The sequence below is a fragment of the Nerophis ophidion genome, linkage group LG07 (assembly GCF_033978795.1).
Source record: "Nerophis ophidion isolate RoL-2023_Sa linkage group LG07, RoL_Noph_v1.0, whole genome shotgun sequence".
Taxonomy (NCBI): domain Eukaryota; kingdom Metazoa; phylum Chordata; class Actinopteri; order Syngnathiformes; family Syngnathidae; genus Nerophis; species Nerophis ophidion.
In genome coordinates, this window is record NC_084617.1 from 33,072,232 (window position 1) to 33,094,626 (window position 22,395).

Below are 22,395 nucleotides of genomic sequence, written 5' to 3' on the forward strand. Positions count from 1 at the left end.
ATTTAGGGCTGTATAAATAAACATTGATTGATTGATTGTGTAGACATGGTACATTTAACAATAAAGTAGATGTAGTGTAAACCTAGTACATGGTATTAATAAAGTAGATATGATGTACACAGTACATGTAAAAATAAAGTAGATGTAGTGTAGACCTAGTATATGTCTACACTAGACAGTACATAAATGGCTGCACGGGTGTATGTTCATTTCATAGACGTAACATGAAGAAAATAATGAACATTGCACATTTACAAATCAAACAGGTCACACATGATGATGCAATATGGGTAATCAAGAAGCTTCTAGCCGGGTCCTAGACGCCATGTTGTTTTGTGAATGCTAGTACTTGTGGAAGAAGAGACTTTATTATATACAGTAAACATGGATACAGTTGCTTGAGTAGCCAATAATATCAACAGTTTGCGTGACACACGCACACACCTCAGTCGTCAGGGCCGTCGAAGAAGAAGAAGAAGAAGCGGAAGACGGCAGGTGACGGTCAGGTGAGCTCCTGGACGTCAACTTCTGCTTGTCGACTCGCGGGCGGCTGGCGGAGCCAAGATGGCGGCGGCTGCGCAGTACTAATTGAAAAAGGGCAGTGGACGCGCACGAGGCGTGACGTCATCGAACACGCGGGTTACTAGCCGCACTTGGACACAAGCAAGATGTCGACGAGGCGCCAATGACGGCGAACAAGCGCTAGCGTTCAGTTTGACGCGACATCGTCCAGACTCTAGAAGCCTTTAGCCGTGCTGGAGGTAATCTGCGTGACGTCATCAAACACGTGGTCGCTTGGACTGAGATTTAGTCCAAGGCTTTTCTTCAGGCCGTGCTAACTTGCTAGTTAGCTAGCTAACTAGCTGTTGAGTTCAAAGAAGAAAGTCTCGGTTGTCAAGCAGCATATTGACTTGCATATGTTAGCATGTTATCATATGACTGATTATTGGCTTGCATATGTTAGCATATGACTGATTATTGACTTGCAGATGTTAGCATATGACTGATTATTGACTTGCATATGCTAGAAGCTAATTATTTTCACAACACACTTCTCTTCTTACTGAGTAACAGTTTTCTGTAAAGGAACTTTGGCATCAAAACAAGGCGCGTTACATCGAAGGCCAAGCAGTCACCGGCGTAAATTAACGTCAAACTCAAGGATCTTCATAGGAAATGATTACTTTGTCTAGTTGGTGTAACTCTGAAAGTAAGGAAGTATGATTAGCATGCGTTGATCTGCTTTAAAATGTAAGTCTTCCGTCTGGTTAGAACATGTAATAATCTTAGTTTGATGTTAGCATGCTACTTTGCTAATATGTAAGCATATTAGCGTGTTGCGTTGTATTAGCTTCCTGCTCATTGTCCAAGCGCAGAGCAAAACATCAAGGAGGTAAATATTGTTTCCCCCCACAGGTGATGTACTTGGCCCTGGTATGATGTATTAAAAGCTAAATGGTTCCATCCCTTAGATGTGTGCAATGCGTCCATGGCCTCTAGGACTCAGAACAACGTGATGGTGTTTGATGGCGGCGTGGTGACCAGCCCTGCAGCCGCTCTTGCCGCAGACCATCTGCCCAATCACTTTGGTCAGGCGAGCCAAGGCAAACACGGGTCACACGGACGCCACAAGGAGACCGGAATTATGGTCCAAGCCGACATTCAGCCCAAAGCATCCAGCTGGACGCCCAGTGGATCGTCCACCATGAACGTGCTTAAGTGTGACCTCCTGGCACCCGACAGCACCTGCCATGGCATCAGAGTGACTTTGGACAACAACAATATGTGGAACGAGTTCTTCAGGTGTAAAACGGAGATGATTGTCACCAAACAAGGCAGCAGGATGTTTCCTTATTGTCGTTTCCGCATCTCAGGCTTGCAGCCGTCTAAGAAGTATGTTTTGATGATGGATGTTCAGCCTTTAGACCGTAGTCATTACACATGGACTGGCACCAGCTGGCAAGTGGCCGGAAAGGCAGAAAATCATGTCACAAGTCTGCCGTTTTCTCACCCCGAGTCACCTTCAATGGGTCAACAGTGGATGCAGAACCCGGTTTCTTTTTACAAACTGAAGCTTACGAGCAACACGGCCGACAAAGACGGCAATGCCATTATATACCCGATGCATCGCTACATACCACGCCTCCACGTGGTCCAAACGGAGAAAGCTGCTAAAGACATTAAACTAAACACCTCCAATGTTGCTACCTTCACTTTCCAACAAACGGAGTTCATGGCTGTTACCGCATACCAGAACTCCCAGTTTGTTCAGCTGAAAGTGGACTACAACCCATTCGCCAAAGGACTAAAGGACGATCCTGTTGGGTCATGGGGCCTGAAGCTGAAATCCCACCAAGATGGAGTTGCAAAAAACAGTGAACACCAACCTTTGAAGAAAAACTTGAAATCTTTGCTTGCAAATCATAAAAACAGAAGCTGTTTGGAGCCCAAGCATTCAGAGGTGACATTAGTCCAAAAAACTTCTTCTGGATCTGGACCCAAAGGTGTGAAGGGCATGTCTTGGTAAGAGCTTCTTTATTTATTAGCATGTACATTTTGGGGTTTCTGTTAATTAAAGGTACCAATTAGAGTAGTGTGTGCTTCCATCAACATAATTTTTGTGTCTGCTTTGGAATTGCTTCGGTCTTGTTCTTTCTCCTGTTTGAGTGTTGGCTCATGGGTTTTACATTTGCCAACCTCGGCGTGTTCAATCATGGGAAAGCTTATTTTGCTTAGGTTGCACTGATATAGGTCAATGCCTGATAGAACTGTTAGCGCAGAAAGTTAATGTTGTCACAAAAAAGCATATATTACAATATTCCAACATAAGAGCTTCTGTCCTCAAAGCAAATAAGTCCTGGGTAACAGAGCAACAGAGGATGTGGACTGTGCCAACAGTGCATCAGTTACTACGTTTCCATGCACTCAATTGGTCTGATTTCGCAAATAGTTTAGTTTTTTTGTATTGTCACAGCGATGTGTCAAATCCCAGTTGTCCATGCACACTCTCTAATACGACTACTGGTCTTACTTCCTTTTAGCGCAGATAAATGTGTTGCTTCTCCGCTTAACCTAAAGCGTCACACCAGCCAATTGCTCCTTACAAATCAATAGTTTAACTCTACTGTACCGGATGATGCTGATGTTGTGGTTTGTGCAGCCCTCTGAGGAATTTGTGATTACTGGCTATATAAATAGACTTTGATTGATTGATGTAATATTGACACAAATTAGATAATACGTTTGTAATGACTATACTGATGGTAAATAGCAGACAGCATCAAGAAGTGATCTTATCTTGCACTATTACTAAGAAGATCTTGGACCAGATGTAGGTCCAAAGCAATGACAGACCAACCAGACAACAACAATAAATTTTCGGACGGAGAATCATGGAAACAAAACTTCTGAATGTCTCGGAGTTCATTCATAAGGCTCTGTGAGTTGATGGAAGGGAAAGACATGATAATGTTCCAGATGAAGGTTGTCATTGTTCAGGACTATCTGTTCCAGCCGATACTATTCCAGATGAAGGTTGTTATTATTTTGGACTATCTTGCCTGTTGTGTGGGATATAGACTTGTTGCTAATCACTTCGGAGTGCACAAATACAGTGCGAAGAGGTTTTTGTACTTTTATTATTTGCCTTGTTACATATAACCAGCTTCATTCTCTTTCATCTCCTTCGTATTTCGTTCAGGAGTCAGAATGAAGCCATCATTCTATGTTTCCTTAAGTACCTTCTTAAATAAATCTGTTTCTTTTTTCTACCATCGATGGACTTCAAAATGCATGGTTTCCCACAGTGCTTTGTTGCTAAGGCAGCTGCCTTAGCAACAAAGTGCCACTGCCCAAAATAAGGTCTTAACAAGATCTCCAGCCACTCCTGCGCATTTAAAGAACTATCTCTGTCCCCAAGCAAACGCATACACTGAGTGTCATACGCATGCCAAAATACGGGGGGCGCTGTAGCCTAGGACTTAAGACCATTTTAGCCAATCAGAAACATCCAAAACGTAATTTTCCGGAGGCGGCAAAAATAGCGGGTCACGGCAAGAAAGAATTATACATGTGGACTGTCAGAGTAGTAGAGCTACTTTCATGAATCATTTTTTAGTTAACAAAACTCAACAAAGTGTTGACTGGGAAACTTGTCAGTCCAAGTATGGTGACATTCTTACCCTATTTTGGAGCGGTATGGACATGGAGGGACATCTGAGCAATTTCCTCATCGGAAAGAGGGCATCACAAAAACAACTATCAACACTAAACTGAAATTGATTCTTTGAAAGTATAGACAAGCAGTCGATGCAGGTGGAAGAAGTGGTTACGCTGGAGTTGTTTTGCTGTACTTCCAACTATGCCAGCAGATCTGGGGCGGTTCTCCATTAACTACATCCATTCAATTTGGAATAGAAACATTAGATATTGACAGAAGCTCTCACAGGAGTTGGGATTCTTCATTCAACCTTGACAGCCTGGTCACAGACAAATATATGCCAAATGATGTGCAAGAGCAGCAAGATTCCAATGGGAGCAATCCACGATCTTCTGTCGTGAAAGATACTTCAGGTATGTGGGCACTAACTTCATTGCTAGGAAGTAATGTTGTTCAAAGGCAGATAGATGGGCCAACCAAACATTTTTATATGAACTTCACTGCAATTACAAATGCTCTCAGTTGACCACTTTCAACAATGTGGAATCACATTTTGCCCTTTTGTTTGAATGTGATCATTGTTTGACAACAGTGTGAAAAAAAATACTTGCTTTGGGATCCAAAGTCAAGATGACAAGCATATATTAAAGTTCAGCTGTTTTAGATGTATTTAAATAGGGTTGTATTAAAATACTTTGAGTAGTTTGTTGTAATAAATAATATTGAGTTAAGTAAAACTGCAGTTGCATTAAATGTTTTTTTCTGTCAAAATTAAAATACCTTGAAGTGCTTTGACACACATTATTCCCGACGATACTGAGGGCCGTTTGACATGTTGTAAATAACATGTCACTATCTTACACCTGTGCTAAAGTGGGTTTATCCCAAATAATGTATTCATGTATGTAATTTTGTTAAAATCCTTATAAAAATGTTTTTTTTTCCACTAGGCAAAACTCAACAGCCACAAGCACGACAGACTAAAATGAAAACTTCCAATGGAGACAAAGTTGCTGAATGCATTAGAAAAAGATGTCCAGTTAAAGAGACTTCTGAACATGATGGAGACATCAGAGAAGCGATCGTCTGACAATTTAGACAAACTAACATCAAATTACTAAGTAAAAATATTGACTTACCAATGACATACTTGGTATCTCAGGTTACTAGGATAGTTTTGTTTATACTTTTTGGAAAAAATATCGAGATGTATATCGTATATCGCCATTCAGCAACTGGAGCGGAAAACAACCAAAAACTGTAGGCTTATTTATTTCTGTAATTTTTAAATTTATTATAAGATGATATTTGGTTATTTTTTTTAATAAACATTGTGTTAATTGCAATCAGTCTGTAGTCTATTGCCCCCCAACCCAGGCTGTGGTGACACATTTTCTGGGGGAAACACTGAAAATGTTTTGTTGTTTTAATTTGTCAAGTAATCTCTCCATAAAAAATGTTGTTTTGAATGAATGGCATCTGTTTCCGGGATGTATCTCGCGCGTAGAGACCGGTACATGCGCGATACGAGGACACGAAGGGTCCCCTGTGGCGAAACACGCCCACTCCAGAGATCTGGTTTTCAGTCGCATTATCCAGATGTGTTAGTCATATATTTCACTAGGGTTGGGTATAGTTAGAATTCGACCGATTCCGATTCCGATTTTTTGTTTCAATTCCGATTCCTAACGATTCTCGATTCAGATTCTTTCTTTAAAAAAAAAATAAAAAAAAATTATATTTTAAATGGGCTAGCTAACCTACAGTCTTTCTGAATGAAATAGTCTGACATTCTCCATCAATTTTAATTCTATTAACTTTTTATGAACTTTACTATAAATTCCTCACAGGACTGTTTTCAACTAGAATATAAATATCAAATCTATGAACTTGAATATAAATATTATAAATTATGAATACATTTTCACAGGGGTACACTTTTCCTCAAGAGAGCTTTATTTTTGAAAACCTTATGAAAACACATTTACAAAATCAGAGACAGTTCTTGTTTAGGAAAATGACCATTTCCGCCTTCTCAGGCAGGATGCGTGAGCGTTCTGGACAGATAGTGTCTCCTGCTGTGGAAAATACACGTTCGCTGTCTGTGGAAGAAGCTTGAACGCATAAATAGGAGAAAGCGAGATCTGACAGCAAAGGATAAGTCTTTTGTTGGTTCCACCACCATGCAGCAGGGTTGTCAGACATAGGTATCGGTGGAACTTCCTTGTACATCTGCAGCTCTCTCTCCACTTGTTTCTTGATGGACATGGAGCTCTGCTGTGACACTGCTCTGTGCCTCTTCCTCAGCAAACAGCTCCTCCAAGGGAGTCTTCTTGGGCAGTTTGCAGGGAGGCTGTTGCTATAAAACAAAAGGTTCATCAGTATTATCACTAAAAAAGGGAAACTCTCTTTTAAAGGCATGATCATTATTTGGATTTAAAACCCATATAATATCAGCTATTAAACTTACACTCTCCTGCTCATCCTCGTTCTCCTCATTTGCTTCATTCTCAGACTGCGTTGTGTCCCCATCAGCTCCACAGACTTCCTCTGTTGACTACAAAGAACATAATTAGCGTTTAGATCTTAGATTTTAATTGCTGAAAAGAACAGTTGTGCATGAATGACATTTTTCCTGTTCAATCAGCTTTCTCTTGATCTGGTCCCAGATGGTGTCATCATCCAATTTCTGTTTAAAGCGTGGATCCAACGCACTGGCCAGCTGGAGAAAGGCCCTGATCTCATCATTCTGTAAAACACATGTTCTTTAAATGTTTTAACAAGCCACAGGAGATTGCTATTTTTCAACAGTTTCTTTCCAAGTGTCCTGACTCAGTCACTTACCTGTTAGCGCTTGGATAGGTTTGCCCAAACCTGTTTTTTGAGGTTTGACACAAAGACTGTGTCTGCATCTTTTACAGCCAGGTGTGCCTCAAGCTTTTTGAGGATAGGCAGAATCTGTCCGCATGTGGGACTCTTTTCGGAAGACACGCAGAGTGTTGACGTGTAGAGCACCGTCATTAGGCTGATGAAGTCCTCAGCTTTCCTAAAGTCCTCCTCAGTTAGCCGAGCAAGTCTGTATGAAAAATAATTAAGAACATACAGATTCAAGTTAGAAATATTCTCTTTTTTCTTAACAAAACAGCTAACATATGCACTCCCTACATTAGCACATTCACTCTTACTGTTCTTTGGATTTGTATTATCTGTGTACTGGTATTTTTTGTCTAAGCTTGTCTACCTGTCCCTTTCCATGTTTTTTCTTAGCCGTTGATCCAAGGTGGCTGCTTGAATTGCAGGGTACTTCTCTGTGAATCTCTCCAGCATTAGGTACAGAGAGTTCCACCGTGTTCTCACATCAAGTATTAGTGAGTGTCGGGGGCAGCTCTGATAAAAACAAGAACATCAATTTTAAGTCATTTAGCAGATGCTTTTCATCCCAGGACACAATCAATACTTTTGTAAAATTGCACTCATGTTAAAGTATGACTCTGCAGAGCTCATAAATATAATTAGAGATCAGACATATAAAGTCATTATGTGTCAGTGCACAACAGTTAAATAAAATTAACTTTGTGTGTCTTACGTAGAAGTTCTTGCTTCTCTTTGAGGACTACCTTGGCCATCGAGCACCTCTTCATCCACACAACAATGGCTCACTGAATTTAGGGAGTATACACTCTGTGCTGCTAGATTAAGTGTGTGAGCAAAACAGCAGAGTTTCACAAACTGCAGGCGCTTTATGGCCACATCCATTTTTGTAGTGTTATCTACTGTGACTGCTATGATTATTTCAGATAAAGCAAACCATGTTAGGACATCACTTATTTCTTCTGCAACAATACAGCCTGTCTATGCTTTGTACACAGCGTTTGTTTTTAGCACTTTTTGCTGCATTTTCCCCTCAATTATGTAGTGTGCTGTGATGGTGAGATAGTGGTCCTTTGTGATGCTACTCCAGCCATCACATGTCAGTGCTACAGAGCTGATTTCACTGAGCTCTGTAATGATGTTACACTTCTCCACCTTGTACCATGCCGGGATCAATGCGTTTGACAGGTAGTCCCTGGAAGGTGGTACGTATTTTGGGTTGAGAGTTTTCACCATATCCTTGCAAACAAAAGTAAACATGTAATGTTGCTGTTACTGTTTAGCCCAGTATCCATTAGCTCAGCTCTAACGTTATTGCTTAACTAACCTAAATGTTGGAGATTCCACCTCTGAAAAGGGATGCAGTCTTTTGATTATGTGTGCAGTGACCTTTCTGTGGCACTCTTCCGTCTGTGGCACCGACATCTTCCCCATTGCCCTATGGTGAACGGAGTACGCTGAGCACATGGCGGAGCCTGGCTAGCAGGTTGTAAATTGTCTATGAAAAAATACGCGGGATAATTTCTTAGCTGCCTCAACGTTGGCGCAAAACACATTATTTATTGCATATTTATTGTGTTACTTACCGGATTCGGACTGCAGTGCAGTCACCGAGGTGCCAGGCTGGGCGTCGGAGCCAGAGGAAGAGGCAGAGGAGGACGAAGACCGCTATCCATCTTGACTGACTCGCCCGGCTTCATAGGCTCGGCTATGCTAACACTTCCGGCGGTGGGCGCTTCTTCGTTGGTGTTCAGCGGCTTCTTCTTCCGGGTCGGCGGACTTATTATTTTTTTCCGGTCGGTGGACTGGGTATCGAAACTAGGAATCGAAATTTAAACTTTTGAACGATTCCGGGAGAATCGGAAAGTTAGTCCCGATTCCAATCGCTACTCGATACCCAACCCTATATTTCACAACCGAACACAATTGAATTAAGGTGTTTCTTTGGGTTGTAGGATGCTTATTCAGAGCCAAACTATATGAGAAATTGTACTACTTTAGTGCATGGACATGTACTGAGTGTTTGAAGGCTTTATTTGATTGTTATTCCAAAGAGGTTTCGTAAGACAACCGTGTCAGGAAGCCATGGAGTTGTCTTTACAAAGCGTTTGTAAAAACTCTGACCGAGGTTCTCCACTTACAACACATTCAGAACAACATCTTGGTGTATAACTTTTTTGTTTTCTGAAAAAGTCCACAATATGAAGTGATTATTGATGCTTGGTTGAACATTTTGAAAAGTATTGTTGACTATTCTGATCGGTAGATGTCAAAGCATCAGGCAGGGTGATGCATTCCTGATCTCCTTTGTGTATTTTAAAATGGGACTTAAAACAGTGAGCCTCTTTGTTCTTATCTTGTAAAGTCTGAATGAATCACAAGTCACTCTGTTGTTTCCTTCAGCAGCGACCCACAGCCAGCGCAGAAGTTAATTGCTGATCTCATTCGGGATGTTCATGTTCCCTTGAAAAGTTGCACTGTGGATTTGTCTGGTGCCTCACAAACATTTGAGCAAACCAAAACCGGAACCACACAAGGCAAGGGCTGCAGCAAAGATCTTCCCAAAGCTGATAGGAAGACCATCCAATCGTTGGAGGACATTTCACCACAGGCAAAGAGTGACACTTGCTCTGACAAAATCAGAACTGAAGTTGTTTCAGAGGGGCATAAATGTCCGTCCCAAGTGGGGCTAAATCAAAGTGTTAAACGTCCGGCACCGCTTACTCTGCCAGCGTTGGCTCTGTTTCTGAAACAACATTCAACCAAGACCAAGAAAGTCAAGAGCAGACTGGATTCTTCTCCCAGTCAAGCTCTGACTGAAGTCATAACAGGAACAGACACAGCTTCTGCAAATCCACCAAGCATTGCTAGTAAGCCCAAACCCAACAGACAGGATTTGACCACAAGCGACGGAGACCAAATTACTGGGAGTGTCCCAGGAAAAGTGATAGAATCCTTTCAACAGCCCTGCAGTCCCAGTCTGACATTTCAAGACACAGTGGTCTCTCCAGGGGCAAAAGAATCTAGATATGTTGATGGTGTTCTGGAAAGCTGTGCGCCAGAACCCAGCGTGTTGGAGGAAAAAGAAGTATTAGCCAATGTTGAGCAGCCACTGAGTAAAAACGTGGTTTTTAGTTGTTCATCTCTTACTACCTCATCTTCCATGGTGTCGCCCCTGTTTGACACGTCAGTAGCACATGTTCCGCAAGCCCTGTCCTTGGAGCCTAGGTCCATCGGCCTACTTCCTGACTCACCCTGTTCACCCTTTGGCTTTGAACCTTTGTCTCCAGCAAGTTCACCTGAGACATTACCCCCTCTACCAGACACCTTTACATTAGACCTGGACTCTGTCCCCTCTGAGTCGCCTGAGAGGTTGCCAGCCAGAGAGCATTCTTGTCCGTCCGTCTTTAAATGGCACACGGTGTTGCCTCCATCGGAGCCCTATGTGAACTCTCCCTTCACAGAGTTCCGGCCCACATCACCGACTGTTTCACTGGAGGCGTCTTTGCTGCCTTCTGAAACTCCAACAAACATTTCATCCCAGCCTCCATCAAACCCTCAAGCCCCGACGACTCCTACTGACCTTCAGTCCCAGCCTTCTGTTGACTCACAGCCTCTTACCCATTCTGATTCCCCAACTGTTCACACGCTTTCATTTCAAGAGAACGAGCAGCCCCTACCTTTCCCGGGAGAACTCTCTCCCCTTGTCCTTCCGTTGGCTCTGTCTCCAACATTCTCCTCTTTGGATGGAGAAGGTTTGTCACCCACACCTTCAATTGCAGACCTTGTACACTTCTTTTCCACCAATGATCACCTTGGAATGGGGATGGACTTTCCGAGCACAGATTCTCTGACACTTCCCTGCCCGCCTGATGCTTCTGGAGAAGCAAACAGCCGCCAACCTCATCATTCTCCTAAAGAATTGAAGTGCAAGAAGAGGTCAAGACAGCAAAAACTTGCCAAGTCTGACTTGGATCAGAAGATAGACGACTTGGCCTACACAACCATGCAACCTAACTTGGAAGAAGTGGAGGAACAACTCTTTATCTCCTTCACATCCAAGGTATGGACTGCATTCACATGTCCATGTTAGATGGTTTAGACCAGGGGTCGGGAACCTTTTTGGCCGAGAGAGCCATGAAAGCCAAATATTTTAAAATGTATTTCCGAGAGAGCCATATAATATTTTTAACACTGAATACAATTAAATGCGTGCATTTTTAAGTAAGACCAACATTTTTAGAGAATAATAAGTCTCTTATTCTTTTTAATAACGTCGTTATTGGGGCGGTACATCTCGGATGGTAGAGTGGCCGTGCCAGCAACTTGAGGGTTCCATGTTCAATCCCTGCTCCCGCCATCCTAGTCACTGCCGTTGTGTCCTTGGGCAAGACACTTTACCCACCTGCTCCCAGTGCCACCCACACTGGTTTAAATGTAACTTAGATATTGGGGTTCACAATCTAAAGCGCTTTGAATCACTAGAGAAAAAGTGCTATATAAATATAATTCACTTCACAATATAATTCACTTATTCTAAAGCTAACCAATAATAAATATAATACTTCTCACCATTAATGCGACTTCTTGAACAGGTGCGATAGAAAATGGATGGTTGGATTAAAATGCATGAGAATGTCTTATCTTTTGAACGTTATTTTTAACCCTGTGATTATCAGCAGAATTATTCATTACTTATCATCTTAAGCAATGCCAGCTAAGATTCATCTGAGAGCCAGATGCAGTCATCAAAAGAGCCACATCCGGCTCTAGAGCCATAGGTTCCCTACCCCTGGTTTAGACTCTCTGACAACCTGGGGTCTTGTACTCCCCACCTAATTTACCACCCTATTTTGGCCTGCCTTACCTGTGCATGTGAAAATGTAACCATGAAGCAAAAACACATGAAATTAGAAGGCACATACAGTACAGTCATGTGATTGAACAGCCTCAACTTAGGGTTTTTTTAATTGGTAAGTGTGCCAAAAAATATCCATTCGCATCTGCATTGTGACTCTTATATTGCGTGATAATGAATGATTCAAAGTTTTGAGGAATGGCTTTTAAAAACGGTTTTTAGTCCATCTCTGCACGTACTTGCTGTGTGGGTGGGTCTATTCTAGTTATTTTTAGAAAATGTTTTGTTATCATTTATATACCCAATATATCGATTTGAATCATGTAGAAATCACAATCTGTTCTGATTTAAATCCTTAACCCCAAAATCGGAATCTATTAGTCAGTATGCTAGTTAGCTATCTTTTTGGAAACAAATTTTTTATGTTTAAACCTCTGTGCCTTGATCCATGTTAACATTAGCCTACTAGCATTTTTCAGGTACAGTACACACTTCAGATTAATATATTTTGGTATTTGACGCATGTTAAGGTTACACAACATTAACATGCTAGCCCTCAGTGTCATATATTTTGGTATTTCACTAATGCTAAATGTTAGCATTTAGCCCATATTTTTTGACTCTTTACACAGTCCGGCCCGCGTGCTAATGGTTAACAGTTTAGTTCGGCTTTGGCTCTTCAGCATTCACACGAAATTGCTACTTGGATGACGTTTTGAAGTTCTTTATAAAATAATGTACATATTGGTTTTGAAAGTGAAAACTACTAAAAATGGCCCCCTGCATTCTTTGATTTGTTAGTCTGTGGCACTCAGTGGAACTGATTTCGATAGTAAATATTGTATAGAATACTGCAGTAGAAACGAGTGCAGTAGTTTTATGAAGTAATGTATTTGCCTTAGACTTCATCCAGCTGCTTCTTAATAATTTCATGGATAAATATTTAGACTTTATTCGAAGGTCCTTGGCTAGACTTGTTGTGCTTCAGTATGGTGCAGACTAGCAGTGCTACACTTCAACCACTTCACCCAGTTAGCTAGCTACACCTTTTGATGATTCCTTTTCTTAATGCAATGACTATCGGCCACTTCTTCATTCCTGTGCTTTTAAAAACAAACCTATGTCCATCTCTTGCTATAGGCTAAAGCTAGCCATAAGCTAATGCCAGCGAGTAAGAGTGGATGTTTTGTTCTTTGCTTCATATCTCCAAATACACTCTACTGGATTTTAGCATGTGCTTTAAAAGTCCTGATTTGCAACAGCAGGAGGTGGCAGTCCATATCCAACATTCGGACTAAGAAAATAACTTTACGTTTCAGGAGGCCCTCCAACTTCACCTTGCAGATTGTGTAGACAAAGACACCAGCAGCTGTCCTGTGGCGTCACCACAAGTCCAGCCGTCACAGCGGACCGAAGAACGCCTGGACGGTAAACTGCTGGAGCCCCTGGACCTAGGTCTAGTCTACCTCGTAGGTTTCACTTTTTGGAGCACACGTTCATTTCCGGCCTTGGCTTTTTCAGAGGAGACAATCGCTGCCTTTGAAGACGTCCTTATAAGAGACATGAAGCTGATGAAGCATCAGCAGATCATCCACCCGGTGCTACAGGAGGGTAGGTATCAGAATCCTTGGGAAATCCCAAGCAAATACCTGCTTTCATCACCTTTGTTTTGTTCAGTGGGACTGAAGATGAACCTGCTGGATCCCACTCTGGCCATCGACCTGCAGTACTTGGGGGTCCGTCTTCCCCTACCCCCGCCCGGAGCTTCTCAGGAGCCCCCGAGCCAAGATCTGCCGCCCTTACAAAATCAGTCTCCCTCCGGCAGGGTTCAAAACGGTATGGCCCCGTTTTCATCCAACTTTCAGAATGGACCTGATTGGATCCTTTTCACTGAACCAGTGTGTATTACTGCTTATTATTTCTATATATTAGATATATAATTGGCCATTTTGACCAGATGCAGTATCTGCACCAGAGACATCAAAGTGGGGCCACCTCAATCATACTGACCTATTCAGGTCACATTGACTGTAAAAATAAATATAATATTTAATATTCATACTGACCTCTTTCAATCACATTAGACTGTAAAAATACAGTGAATAAAATAAGTATTTGAACACCCTGCTATTTTGCAAGTTCTCCCACTTAGAAATCATGGAGGGGTCTGAAATTTTAACGGTAGGTGCATGTCCACTGTATGAGGGATAACCTAAAAAGAAAAATCTAGAAATCACAATCAATTATTTTTTTAACAAATTATTTGTGTGATAAAGCTGAAAATAAGTATTTGAACACCAACATTGATATTTGGTAGAGTAGCCTTTGTTTGCAATTACAGAGGTCAAACGTTTCCTGTAGTTCTTCAGCAGGTTTGCACAGACTGCAGGAGGGTTTTTGGCCCACTCCTCCACACAGATCTTCTCTAGATCAATCAGGTTTCTGGGCTGTCGCTGACTAACACAGACTTTCAGCTCCCTCCAAAGATTTTCAATTGGGATTTACAGTTGTGATCAAAATTATTCAACCCCCACACAATTTTGTTGTTTTAGCAAGTTGGACATTTATTCCGCATTTGTTTATAGTCATATCAAATAAAGATCCATTAAATAGACAAATGCAACTTGAATTACAACATTATATTTTGTAACATACCAAACAGTGTCATTTCTTTTAATATCCCATTGACAAAATTATTCAACCCCTCGAAGATCATAACTCTTACGAACAGAATTTGAATAAGGTGTTTTCAATCAGGTGTTGAAAACACCTGTAGATGTGATTAGAACCATAACGAGCAACAATTAAATTGATTGAAAAAGACTGTGACGCTCAGCTTCTTGTAGATGGTCAATGGTGTATTTGCCACATGGTGAAGTCCAGGGAGTGGTCAAAGAAGTCAAGAGAGGAGGTAATTTCTCTTCATAAGAAATGATATGGATATAAGAAAATAGCAAAGACATTACACATTCCAAGAGACACAGTTTAGAGCATAATTCGCAAGTTTAAAGCTAAAGGCACAGTGGAAACACTACCTGGGCGTGGTAGAAAGAGAATGCTGTGTGCAACTGCTGTCCGGTATTTGAAGCGTACAGTGGTGAAAAAACCCCGGGTAACAGCTGAGGAACTACACAGGACATTGCAGAGGGGGGAACACAGGTTTCGTCCCAGACAATAAGGCGCGCACAACGACATGAAGGCCTCCATGCCAGAACTCCCAGGTGCACCCCACTTCTGACTACCAGGCACAAGGAAAATAGACTCCAGTATGCCAAAAATCATCTGGACAAACCCCAAAGGTTTTGGGAAACTGTTCTATGGAGTGATGAGACAAAACTGGAACTCTTTGGGCCTATGAATCAACGTTATGTCTGGAGGAGAAAAACATGAAGCTTACAAAGAGAAGAACACCAGACCTACTGTTAAGCATGGTGGGGGGTCAATCATGCTCTGGGGCTGTTCCTCTGCCTCAGGTACCGGGAATCTCCAGCGCATTCAAGGCATTATGAATTCTATTTCCTACCAGGATATATTAGCTTCAAATGTCATGAAGTCAGTGACGAAGCTGAGGCTTGAGAGACGTTGGACCTTCCAACAGGACAACGATCCCAAGCATACCTCCAAATCAACATCAGAGTGGTTGCAGAAGAAGGACTGGAAGACGCTGGAGTGGCCTTCTCAGTCGCCAGACCTAAATCCTATAGAAAACCTGTGGTGGGACTTGAAGAAGGCAGTTGCAGCACACAAGTCCAAGAATATGAATGAACTGGAGGCCTTTGCCCAAGAGGAATGGGCTGAAATACATGTAGATCAGTGCAGGAAGCTTGTGTCTGGTTATGTATCACGTTTGAAGGATATAATTACTGCCAAAGGGTGTTCTACTAAGTACTAAAGATGCATGTAACTAGGGTTGAATAATTTTGTCAATGAGATATTAAGAAAAATGTCCTTTTTTGGTGTTTTGTAAAATACAGTGTTACAATTTAAGTTGCATTTGTGTATTCGACACATCTTTATTTGATATGACTATAAACAAAATACGGAATAAATGTCCAACTTGCTAAAACACCAAAATTGTGTGGGGGTTGAATAATTTTGATCACAACTGTAGGTCTGGAGACTGGCTAGGCCACTCCGGAACCTTGATATGGTTCTTACGAAGCCACTTCTTGGTTTTCTTGGCTGTGTGCTTTGGGTCATTGTCATGTTGGAAGAGCCAGCCACGACTCATCTTCAATGATCTGACTGAGGGAAGGAGTTTTTTGGCCAAAAATTCTCACAATACATGGCTGCAGTCATCCTCTCCTTAATACAGTACAGTCGTCCTGTCCCATGAGCATAAAAACACCCCCAAAGCATGATCCTACCACCCCCATGCTTCACAGTAGGGATGGTGTTCTTGGGCTGGTACGTATCATTCTTGTTCCTCCAAACATGCATAGTGGAATTATGACCAAAAAAGTCAATTTTGGTCTCATCTGTCCATAAAACTTTCTCCCATGACTCCTCTGGATCATCCAAATGGTCATTGGTAAACCTAAGACGGGCCTTAACATGTGCTTGTTTAAGCAGGGGAACCTACTGTGCCATGCATGATTTCAAACCACGACGTCTTAGTGTATTACCAACAGTGGTCCCAGCTCTTTTCAGGTCATTGACCAAGTCCTGCCGTGTAGTCCTGGGCTGATTCCTCACCTTTCTTAGCATCATTGAGACCCCACGAGGTGATATCTTGCATGGGGCTACACTCCGATTGAGATTGACCGTCATGTTTAGCTTCTTCAATTTTCTAATGATTGCTCCAACAGTGGACCTTTTTTCACCAAGCTGCTTGGCAATTTCTCCAGAGCCCTTTCCATCCTTGTGGAGTTGTATAATTTTGTCTCTGGTGTATTTTGACAGCTCTTTGCTCTTAGCCATGCTGAATGTTTGGGTCTTACTGATTGTATGGGGTGGACAGGTGTCTTTATGCAGCTAACGACATCATCTGATTCAGGATATTACAGTGGAGTGGGGGAGGACTTTTAAAGGTGGACTAGCAGGTCTTTGAGGTTCAGAATTATAGCTGATAGACAGGTGTTCAAATACTTATTTTCAACTGTATCACACGAATAAATTGTTGAAAAATCATAGATTGGGATTTCTGGATTATTCTTTTTAGGTAATCTTTCATACAGCGGACATGCACCTACCGTGAAAATTTCAGACCCCTCCATAATTTTTAAGTGGGAGAACTTGCAAAATAGTAGGGTGTTCAAATACTTATTTTCTTGACTGTATATATATATCCCACTGGGTGTGAGTTTTCCTTGCCCTTATGTGGGCCTACTGTTTGTGCAGCCCTTTGAGACACTAGTGATTTAGGGCTATGTAAGTAAACATTGATTGATTGATATATATATATATATATATATATTATATATATATATATACACACACACAGGGTGGCAAAAAAGTATTTAGTCAGCCACCGATTGTTCAAGTTCTCCCACTTAAAATGATGACAGAGGTCTGTAATTTTTTAATCATAGGTACACTTACATTGTGAGAGACAGAATGTGAAAAAAAAATCCAGGAATTTACATTGTAGGAATTTTAAAGAATTTATTGGTAAATTATAGTGGAAAATAAGTATTTGGTCACTTCAAACAAGGAAGATCTCTGACTCTCACAGACCTGTAACTTCTTCTTTAAGAAGCTCTTCTGTCCTCCACTCGTTACCTGTATTAATGGAACCTGTTTGAACCCGTTATCTGTATAAAATACACCTGTCCACAGCCTCAAACAGTCAGACTCCAAACTCCACTATCGCCAAGACCAAAGAGCTGTTCAAGGACACCAGGAAAATAATTGTAGACCTGCATCAGACTGGGAAGAGTGAATCTACAATAGGCAAGCAGCTTGGTGTGAAAAAATCAACTGTGGGAGAAATTATCAGAAAATAGAAGACATACAAAACCACTGATAATCTCCCTCAATCTGGGGCTCCACGCAAGATCTCATCCCGTGGGGTCAAAATGATCATGAGAATGGTGAGCAAAAATCCCAGAAACACACGGGGGACCTGGTGAATGACCTGCAGAGAGCTGGGACCAAAGTAACAAAGGTTACCATCAGTAACACACTATGCCGACAGGGAATAAAATCCTGCAGTGCCAGACATGTCCCCCTGTTTAAGCCAGTACATGTCCAGGCCCGTCTGAAGTTTGCCAGAGAGCACATAGGAGAATGTCATGTGGTGAGATGAAACCAAAAAATTAACTTTTTGGTACAAACTCAACTCGTCGTGTTTGGAGGAAGAAGAATACTGAGTTGCATCCCAATAACACCATACCTACTGTGAAGCATGGGGGTGGAAACATCATGCTTTGGGGCTGTTTTTCTGTTAAGGGAACAGGATGATTGATCCGTGTTAAGGAAAGAATGAATGAGGCCATGTATCGTGAGATTTTGAGCCAAAACGTCCTTCCATCAGTGAGTGATTTGAATGGTTGACCAAATACTTATTTTCCACCATAATTTACAAATAAATTCTTTAAAATTCTTACAATGTGAATTCCTGGATTTTTTTTGTCACATTCTGTCTCTCACAGTGGAAATGTACATATAATGAAAATTACAGACCTCTGTCATCATTTTAAGTGGGAGAACTTGCACAATCGGTGTTTGACTAAATACTTTTTTGCCCCACTGTATGTTTATATGGATGTATATATGTATGTATGCATGCATGTATGCATGTCTGTATGCATACATGTATGTATGTATGCGTATATATGTGTTTATGTATGTATCTGTAAATATGTATGTATATGTGTATGTATGTGTATATATGTGTATGTATGTGTATATATGTACTTATGTATGTATGTGTATATATGTATGTATGTATGTATGTATGTATGTATGTATATATATATATATATATATATATATATATATATATATATATATATATATATATATACTCGAGGGAGTACTGGAAAGTGCTCCCCCGGGTGATTCCCTTGTCCTACTGGGAGACTTCAACGCTCACGTTGGCAACGACAGTGAAACCTGGAGAGGCGTGATTGGGAAGAATGGCCGCCTGGATCTGAACCCTAGTGGTGTTTTGTTATTGGACTTTAGTGCTCGTCACAGTTTGTCCATAACAAACACCATGTTCAAACATAAGGGTGTCCATATGTGCACTTGGCACCAGGACACCCTAGGCCGCAGTTCCATGATCGACTTTGTAGTTGTGTCATCGGATTTGCGACCTTATGTTTTGGACACTCGGGTGAAGAGAGGGGCGGAGCTTTCTACCGGTGAGTTGGGTGCGATGGTGGGGGAGGATGCCGGACAGACCTGGGAGGCCCAAACGCATTGTGAGGGTCTGCTGGGAACGTCTGGCAGAGTCTCCTGTCAGACAAAGTTTCAATTGCCACCTCCGGAAGAACTTTGAACATGTCACGAGGGAGGTGCTGGACATTGAGTCCGAGTGGACCATGTTCCGCACCTCTATTGTCGAGGCGGCAGATCGGAGCTGTGGCCGCAAGGTAGTTTGTGCCTGTCGGGGCGGCAATCCTAAAACCCCTTGGTGGACACCAGCGGTGAGGGATGCCGTCAAGCTGAAGAAGGAGTCCTATCGGGTGCTTTTGGCTCATAGGACTCCGGAGGCAGTGGACAGGTACCGACAGGCCAAGCGGTGTGCAGCTTCAGCGGTCGCGGAGGCAAAAACTCGGACATGGGAAGAGTTCGGGGATGCCATGGAAAACGACTTCCGGACGGCTTTGAAGCGATTCTGGACCACCGTCCGCCGCCTCAGGAAGGGGAAGCAGTGCACTATCAACACCGTGTATGGTGCGGATGGTGTTCTGCTGACCTCAACTGCGGATGGTGTTGATAGGTGGAAGGAATACTTTGAAGACCTCCTCAATCCCACCAACACGTCTTCCTATGAGGAAGCAGTGCCTGGGGAATCTGTGGTAGACTCTCCTATTTCTGGGGCTGAGGTCGCTGAGGTAGTTAAAAAGCTCCTCGGTGGCAAGGCCCCAGGGGTGGACGAGATCCGCCCGGAGTTCCTTAAGGCTCTGGATGCTGTGGGGCTGTCTTGGTTGACAAGACTTTGCAGCATCGCGTGGACATCGGGGGCGGTGCCTCTGCATTGGCAGACCAGGGTGGTGGTTCCTCTCTTTAAGAAGGCGGACCGCAGGGTGTGTTCCAACTATCGTGGGATCACACTCCTCAGCCTTCCCGGTGAGGTTTATTCAGGTGTACTGGCGAGGAGGCTACGCCGGATAGTCGAACCTCGGATTCAGGAGGAACAGTGTGGTTTTCGTCCTGGTCGTGGAACTGTGGACCAGCTCTATACTCTCGGCAGGGTGCTTGAGGGTGCATGGGAGTTTGCCCAACCAGTCTACATGTGCTTTGTGGACTTGGAGAAGGCATTCGACCGTGTCCCTCGGGAAGTCCTGTGGGGAGTGCTCAGAGAGTATGGGGTATCGGACTGTCTTATCGTGGCGGTCCGGTCCCTGTACGATCAGTGCCAGAGCTTGGTCCGCATTGCCGGCAGTAAGTCGAACACATTTCCAGTGAGGGTTGGACTCCGCCAAGGCTGTCCTTTGTCACCGATTCTGTTCATAACTTTTATGGACAGAATTTCTAGGCGCAGTCAAGGCGTTGAGGGGTTCCGGTTTGGTAACCGCAGGATTAGGTCTCTGCTTTTTGCAGATGATGTGGTCCTGATGGCTTCATCTGACCGGGATCTTCAGCTCTCGCTGGATCGGTTCGCAGCCGAGTGTGAAGCGACCGGAATGAGAATCAGCACCTCCAAGTCCGGGTCCATGGTTCTCGCCCGGAAAAGGGTGGAATGCCATCTCCGGGTTGGGGAGGAGACCCTGCCCCAAGTGGAGGAGTTCAAGTACCTAGGAGTCTTGTTCACGAGTGAGGGAAGAGTGGATTGTGAGATCGACAGGCGGATCGGTGCGGCGTCTTCAGTAATGCGGACGTTGTACCGATCCGTTGTGGTAAAGAAGGAGCTGAGCCGGAAGGCAAATCTCTCAATTTACTGGTCCCTCACCTATGGTCATGAGATTTGGGTCATGACCGAAAGGATAAGATCACGGGTACAAGCGGCCGAAATGAGGTTCCTCCGCCGTGTGGCCGGGCTCTCCCTTAGAGATAGGGTGAGAAGCTCTGCCATCCGGGAGGAACTCAAAGTAAAGCCGCTGCTCCTTCACATCGAGAGGAGCCAGATGAGGCGGTTCGGGCATCTGGTCAGGATGCCACCCGAACGCCTCCCTAGGGAGGTGTTTAGGGCACGTCCAACCGGTAGGAGGCCACGGGGAAGACCCAGGACACGTTGGGAAGACTATGTCTCCCGGCTGGCCTGGGAACGCCTCGGGATCCACCGGGAAGAGCTAGACCAAGTGGCTGGGGAGAGGGAAGTCTGGGTTTCCCTGCTTAGGCTGTTGCCCCCGCGACCCGACCTCGGATAAGCGGAAGATGATGGATGGATGGCTATATATATATATGTATTATTTTAAGGGTGTAACGGTACACAAAAATTTCGTTTCGGTACGTACCTCGGTTTAGAGGTCACGGTTCGGTTCATTTTCGGTACAGTAAGAAAACAACAAAATACATATTTTTGTGTTATTTATTTCCCAAATTTGCAAAATCTTCCACCAAAAATAATTTTCTTTATGGAATATTTGATGTGAAATAATGGGATCCTTGGATAGGTCAATAATTCATAATAACATTGATTTTGATTCAATATTATAGAATAGAATAGAATAGAAATTACAGTATTGATCCCTGGGGGAAATTCAGCACATTTCGCTCACAATAGACAATAATAATAATAAATAATATATATATGATATATAAATAATATGAATATATTCTACATATACTCTACTCTGGTTGGGTCCGGTGAGGGGAGGACGTGTGGTCAGGACCTAGACCGGGCTAGGTCATAGACTGACCATACGTCCTCTTTTGCTGGATCTGTCAGTGCGGAGTTTTTTAAATGCCTCAAATGTCCGGCATTTTGAGTATTGTTTACACAACGTGCAGTACGCTACTTAATATGTCCGTGTGGAAACTCTTTCGGTACACCTCCGCACCGAACCGGAAACCCCGTACCGAAACAGTTCGATAAAATACCCATACCGTTACACCTTTAGTATGTATGTACAGTCAGGAAAATAAGTATTTGAACACCCTGCTATTTTGCAAGTTCTCCCACTTAGAAATCATGGAGGGGTCTGAAATTTTCACGGTAGGTGCATGTCTACTGTATGAGAGATAACCTACAAAGAAAAATCCAGAAATCACAACCAATTATTTTTTAACACTTTGTGTGGTACAGCTGAAAATAAGTATTTGAACACCTGTCTATCAGCTAGAATTCTGACCCTCAAAGACCTGTTAGTCCGACTTCAAAAGTCCTCCTCCACTCCACTGTATTATCCTGAATCAGATGCACCTGTGTGAGGTCATTAGCTGCATAAAGACACCA

At 42.8% G+C, this 22,395-nt stretch overlaps 2 protein-coding genes across 9 annotated transcripts in view; one reads left to right on the forward strand and one right to left on the reverse strand.

The window, feature by feature from the left end:
* The first annotated feature begins 338 nt into the window (after positions 1–338).
* mgaa (MAX dimerization protein MGA a) overlaps positions 339–22,395 on the forward strand; it is a 53,990-nt gene continuing 31,933 nt past the window's right edge. The window contains exons 1-6 of one of the 7 annotated variants that reach the window (XM_061906019.1): positions 339–1,393; positions 1,473–2,523; positions 9,434–11,093; positions 13,208–13,343; positions 13,410–13,499; positions 13,566–13,724. In XM_061906019.1, the coding sequence (XP_061762003.1) occupies positions 1,490–2,523; positions 9,434–11,093; positions 13,208–13,343; positions 13,410–13,499; positions 13,566–13,724 (3,079 nt within the window). In that variant the 5' untranslated portion in view covers positions 339–1,393; positions 1,473–1,489. The remainder of the gene's footprint in view (positions 1,394–1,472; positions 2,524–9,433; positions 11,094–13,207; positions 13,344–13,409; positions 13,500–13,565; positions 13,725–22,395) is intronic. The other 6 variants (XM_061906018.1, XM_061906016.1, XM_061906015.1 and 3 more) reach the window with 6 other exon arrangements.
* LOC133556270 (E3 SUMO-protein ligase ZBED1-like) lies at positions 6,115–7,233 on the reverse strand. Of its 2 annotated transcripts, XR_009807484.1 has the most exons (3): positions 7,004–7,233; positions 6,630–6,908; positions 6,115–6,518 (listed from the first exon to the last, which is right to left on the reverse strand). XR_009807484.1 is itself a non-coding variant. In XM_061906023.1 (2 exons), the coding sequence occupies exons 1-2, from the start codon at positions 6,689–6,691 to the stop codon at positions 6,152–6,154; spliced, it is 429 nt and encodes a 142-aa protein (XP_061762007.1). In that variant the 5' UTR covers positions 6,692–6,992; the 3' UTR covers positions 6,116–6,151. The 2 variants fall into 2 exon arrangements, 1 of the variants encoding a protein (XP_061762007.1); XM_061906023.1 differs by lacking the exon at positions 7,004–7,233 and having other exon boundaries at positions 6,116–6,518; positions 6,630–6,992.